Source organism: Bos indicus x Bos taurus, chromosome 7 (genome assembly GCF_003369695.1).
Source record: "Bos indicus x Bos taurus breed Angus x Brahman F1 hybrid chromosome 7, Bos_hybrid_MaternalHap_v2.0, whole genome shotgun sequence".
NCBI lineage: Eukaryota > Metazoa > Chordata > Mammalia > Artiodactyla > Bovidae > Bos > Bos indicus x Bos taurus.
The window spans coordinates 15,433,794-15,439,793 of record NC_040082.1 but is presented as its reverse complement, the minus strand read 5'-3'; the positions used below and the strand labels follow the sequence as shown (position 1 = coordinate 15,439,793).

At 40.1% G+C, this 6,000-nt stretch overlaps 1 protein-coding gene across 1 annotated transcript in view; it reads right to left on the bottom strand.

Moving 5' to 3' along the window:
* Positions 1–1,853: 1,853 nt before the first annotated feature.
* The window catches only part of ELL2 (elongation factor for RNA polymerase II 2), a 73,850-nt gene continuing 69,703 nt past the window's right edge, over positions 1,854–6,000 (bottom strand). Inside the window, exons 11-12 of the mRNA XM_027545569.1 lie at positions 5,868–5,912; positions 1,854–5,776 (exon numbers count right to left, since the gene is read on the bottom strand). Of these exons, the coding sequence (XP_027401370.1) occupies positions 5,660–5,776; positions 5,868–5,912 (162 nt within the window). The 3' untranslated portion in view covers positions 1,854–5,659. The remainder of the gene's footprint in view (positions 5,777–5,867; positions 5,913–6,000) is intronic.

Genomic DNA, 6,000 nt, shown 5'->3' with positions numbered 1-6,000 from the left:
AGAACAGATAAGGAATTCTTACCACTCATCTCCAGATGCCCAAATTGTCCCAAGTATCTAATTACAGTAAGGCAAACCAGCCCGGCCCCCACAGAATAAACCAGGCAGGAGGTGTCAATAATATCATCTCCCCCATCGCACCGCAGATTCATCTGACCCCAACTGGAGGATTAGGCAATCACAAAATATCAGAACCACCTACTGCCACGGCCTGCCTCCCGCCCCAGTCTCAGGAAGGTAAAACCAGTGGGGCAGGTCCATGTAGGTCGCCATTTAATAAAACCTCACACACTCCACCTTGAAACCTTAAGCTTCTCTCAACTTTTGTCCCCTTTGCAATCAGAACAGACTCACCCTGGTCTAGGAAAATACTCAAACTCTCCCCTGTTGCATTCAGCAGATTGCTGGTTTTCAGAATTCCCAAGTGCTTTGCAAACAACTGAGCCTCTTCCATACCCTGGTAAGAAGGCATATTTTCACTCTGCTGCTGAGTCACTTCAGTCTATAGCTGGGGAAAAAAGTTGAACTCAAAAGACAAGTACAATGTCCAGTGTCCAGTGGGGGAGGGAGGGCTGTTGAAATAATTATACCATTGGGAGCCTCATTCCTCCCTGAGGCGCCTCGTAAACCAACCAGAATCATGGCTGGCAGGGACCATTCTGGGTGTTTAATACTAGTGCTCAATGGACGCTTGCTTCCCTTCCTCCTCCATTTCCTTCAGAAAACCTGGAGAAACTGCATGTTAAGGCTCCAACCAGAAGGGTCTTATGTCTGATTCACACTGGATTCCCCTTAGAGCTGGAGCCTGTTATGTCTCTGAGACAGCCTTTCAATATGAAGAAAAGATGATGTGATTCTAAGACGGTAGCCCTGTTCTTCCTTCTGCCTGCACTGCCTCCAGTCTCTTTCCAATAGCCCACTGTGAAGATGGTACACATCCACAAATAAAGAAAACATGTTTCCTCAAAAAGTATCCTGGCCTTCTTTCAAATTTATCATTTCTGACAGAATTGACTCCCTGAGAATCACCAGTGAGCTATCAACCCAACACACACATTCTAGTCTCCTTTGAATTAAGAGCCTAGCCTGCGGGGTGTTGCTGGAATTGTCACTCTGTGACAGTGACCCCACCCTAAATAGGTATTGACATACAGGGTTGGGGGGGGCAGTATGGAAATATGGTTAAGAACACAGATTCTGGAGTCAGGCGCCATCGTTTACTAGCTGTTCGTCTTACAGGCAAGTGTCTTACCTTCTCTAGGCCTCAGTTTGTTGTTGTTGCTTAGTTGCTAAGTCCTGTCTGACTCTTTTGCCACCGCATGGACTGTAGCCCACCAGGCTCCTCTGTCCATGGGATTTCCCAAACAAGAATACTGGAGCCAGCTGCCATTTCCTCCTCTAGGGGATCTTCCCGGCCCAGGGATCGAAGCCGTTGTCTCCTGCCTTGCAGGCGGATTCTTTTACTGCTGAGCCACCTGGGAAACCCAAAGCCTCAGTTTCCTTGCCTATAAAATAGGGATAGCAGGGTTGTGGTGAGGAGAAATGGGACAGTACATACAAAGTGGATAACCAACGGAAGATCCTCCATAAAAGGTACCTGTTAGTATCGTTCCCCTAGTAGATGCTGCCTTTGGAGGGCATGTCCTCCACTCGTAAAACAAGCAGCAGGGGCTCCTGAACCAAATACTCTGTGTTCCTACTTCCTAGAGTCATCAGCAAGTAACGTCTCTGTCCCAGGAAGATCAGTTACCTTAGGGCATCAGAGAGAACTGTTGTGGGATTTCTTTTTAAAAAACAAAACAAAACAGAATTAAGAGCTTTGAAATGAGACAACGGAAAAACGAGCACCAGAATTGCAAAGTTAACATTTTTATTGAACTGAAATTGGTGTAGAACAACAGGGGCCACCATCGCTGCTGAGCTCAGTTAACAACTGAAGAGCCCCTGCGACATCTTACCTTTCTAAAACGGTTTGGGTGGAACGACCGAAAACAGCGTAGATATATATGTGTAGGTTTTTTAACACTTCAAAATATTTTAAAATGAGCCTCATAGCCTTGTTCAGTTTTCAGGTTACAGAGGACACTGATAACATCTTCTGTTGCCTTCATTTAGTTGTGTCAGTTAATAACTGTTCCCAAGAGGTTCCTCTCAAAGCTGGCTGTTGATTTTTCCCCATCGGGTACACAAGAGAAGGATTTAGAACACTTAGGCAAGTGATACACTGTAAGAACCTTAAAAGTAGCAACGGCAAAACCACACGTACGTGACTCAGTACTCACGGGGCCAGCAAGACAAGGCAACTGGCTGGAGAGTTTCAGTCAAGTTCCAGAAGCAAAGAACACACTAGTGGAAGGGCAAGGCAACCATGTGGAGGGTCGGAACTGATGCACCATTTGTGTCTAAACCTCATTTCAACGCCTTGCTTCAAACATGAAAATATGCATTTGTTTGACAGAATAAGGTGAAATATTTTAAGGGGAAAGAAAACTCCTATAAAGGTTAAAAGATCAGTCAGAGATGAAGGAAGGTTAATACTGGATTTTTATAATCAATGCACGCAGCAATGATATCAAGTGACAACACCAATTACTTCTGTGAGAGCAAGTTCTGAACATTCATCTCTACGAGGGTATTAACCCCTCTCAAGTATTCCAAGGGAGATACATAAGCAACAAGGCAGGAAGTGAAACCTCACATAAAACAAAAAAACCACATCTACTTGATGCTATTTTTGGTTTGTATTAAATCAGCTGCTCATTCATTCTGGAGTTAATTTATGGGTGTTGGTAAAAATCTTCAAGAGTGCTTCAAATTATTTTAGGTGAAATGTGATGAACAAATAATAAGTCATTGTCTCATCTTGACAATGCTATTTTACACTTAACTATTTCTCTCAAAAAACAAAACTGAACTGAAACAAAACCTAAATAAATTCTACCAGAGTAGTAACTACGTGGCCACCCATTCCTGCAGCAATTTTTTGAGAGAATCTAAAAATCTTGCAGTAGGAGATGAAAGATGATTATAAATATAAATATTTTAATAGGCCTATGCCTATCTTTAAAAGAGATGTAGTCTCAGGTAACAGCAGATTCAGAGATTTACACCTCTCAAATTTGCAAGACAGACAGATACACGTTTTGCAAGGATCTGCCCAATGTATACAACAAACATCTAAATTAAGGCTTTTATAGGTAGGTGGTCAAGTCTGTGGGCGTGCAATCCCGGATTTTCAGAAAGCATCTCCAGCTTCCATTGTTACCCAATTTGTAAACCAGAAGACGTGCTGATGGAGGTGGGTAGGAGCTCCAAGGGCCAACAATTAACCAACTGGAAGGCTTGCCTTATTTGTAAACAAGTTTTAAAGTAAGAGCTGGCAGTGAAACAATTGAGGGTGCCTCAAATGATGTTGAGAGGAAAAGTGATTTGCACCTGCTGAGAGATGGGCTTTAAAAAAAAAAAAAAAACCAGCTGAATTTCGGTTCAAGACCTTGAGATTTAGAGACCTAAATGTTTAGAGTTGCTTCCAAGCCAAAGGTTCTCACACTTTAGCTTGCAGAAGTCTCTTGGAGGATACTTAGGAAAATGTGGCTATGTGGGCCCCATCTCCAGAGATTCTAATTTGGGGGATGCAAGTGGCCCGAGCACCTTGCTTTTGAGAAACACCACTCCCAGCAAGTAGCAGCACACGGTCTTTGATTAAAAGGCCACGATGTCTAAGAAATGACCTCTATGAGGTCATCACCTATGGAAGAATCCCTCAGGAGACTCCACCATAATGAAGTGAGGACCAACTTTATCCCCAGTTAAGTTTCTTTTCCTATTTTTTTTTCCCAACTGAAAGTTTGATATCAATGAACACAATGATTGTACCAATTCTGAGGTAAAAGGAAGAGCACCAGGGATCTCAATGCTTAAAAAAAAATCAAATTCCCTAAGAGGTCCATGCTATGTAGCAATCAAATTTCTGCGGTAATGTATTAGAGTTAGAGTGCACAGGGCCTTGTTGTAGTCTTTGTATAGTGTACTTTTACCATATTATTTACTCTTTCCTGTTAATGTTTTGGAACTCCATAGACAAAATTCCATCTACATGTTCTCTCAGGTTTTTTTTGGATACCAGCATTTTCTGGTTTACAACGATACACAACGAAGTTATATATTTTTTTGGATGCTGGAGACAAACATCTTTATTAAAGATACCACCAAAATTTTGGCAAACATTTCAAAACATATTTGTAAACATAATGCTTCCCTTTTAAACTGGCAGCACTTTGAAAAACAATACGATAAGACAACACAACTTGTATCAACATTAGTTCAAAACCCTTATATTTTTGACCACATAACTTATGTTCCCACACGATAAAACAAATGATAGTTTAAATCAACGTCAACAGATAAACTCCATGAAATGAAAGTTTGTGCTGTTTGATGAATCACAGTATGTTATGGTTAAATATATCCGCTCTGTTTTATATTCCTGGCACCCAGGATGAAAAAAAAATTCTTTAAATATACATTTCATGTAGGTAATAGCTTCTTTGCATATCTCTCTTCAAAAAATACTTTATAGCAGTATATAAATAGGTTACCTACACATTTCATGTTATAATTTTGCCCCAAAACTATAGATCTGTTTCATTTTCATAACATCTCAATTTTGCCCAACATTAATAAAGCTGACAAACGGTTGAAATGGAAATGCTTTTTGTCTTCCATGATAGAAGTAGCAATTTGACAGGAAAAAAAAAAAAACACCTACAGTAACACTCGTCAGTTGTTTCACCTGAGCGTTTGGCCTACTGAGAGTAGCAGCTTTTCTCCTCCATGCACGCTCACATCCACACCACCTCTGCACACACACAGGTCGAGCACACGCGTTCAGACGCTGGTAGGCCACAGTGTACTTCCCACTGCTCTAATCAAATGGGAAGCAGTGCAGCTAATGAGCAACCACACTAGGTACACAACTAGCAAACACCTTAAGGCAACCATTGCAATGGGGGGTTAACTTGCAGGGCGATTCCTGTTCTAGATCAAGTCAGCCTATATATACACGTGTGTGTATAGATCTATACGCGTACTCACACACCTTTCTATTTCTTAACCCTCCAAAACAATGTTTTAACTTTTTTTTTGTATTTTGTGCAAATTTCTAAATGTTCTACCATTTAAGGCAAAGAGTTCGCATTAAGAAAGGTCAGAAAATAGGCTTATGTTTATCCAAAAGCATTTCACCTTGCATGTTACTTTTTTTTTTTAAATATACGTAACTTTGAAGGGTGGACACTGGATCCCTAATATCTAAAAAAAAAAAAGAAAAGAAAATAATTTCTAATGACAAACACAGTTTTTAAGGAAAAAAGTTGATTTGAAGTACAGACACTGGATCCCCAATATCTAAAAAAAAATTATTTCTATTGAAAAACACAAGTCTTAAAGGTGAAGAAAGGACCAGAAAAAGCAGCTTCAAAAATGCAAGGAAGCAAAGTAAAATGGGAAAACAAGGAAAAAAAAACAGGTAACTCAAGTTTACTAATACTGAAACTTTCAACAGGCAAAGTTTCATTTTTTAGAATTTTGAGAGCAATTCATTTGGAATTTTAAATAAATAAGCTTAAGTTTATTCACATCTTCTGGTCCAAGCAGAGCTCTAGTGCCATGACTCTGCTTGCTGTTGGTCAAATTCACCTATTAGTCTTTTGATGTGAGCTAGCTTGTTATGAAGATACTCGCATCGGTATTTTTCTTCGTGGTAATTGGGACTAGACTGTGGATGAAAAAAACAAAACAGGAGTAAGACTATGGAATTCGTAATACTTTCTCAATGAGGTCAGAAAACTAATAGTGATGATACCTACCTGCTTTATCTTCTGATATTCTTGTAAGACTTCTTCATGAACATTCTAGAAAAGTAATAATTAGAAGTCAGAAGAGAACTTTTTTTCTTTGTGGTATAAACAGATAACTCACAATTGGCAAGGGTGTGGGAAA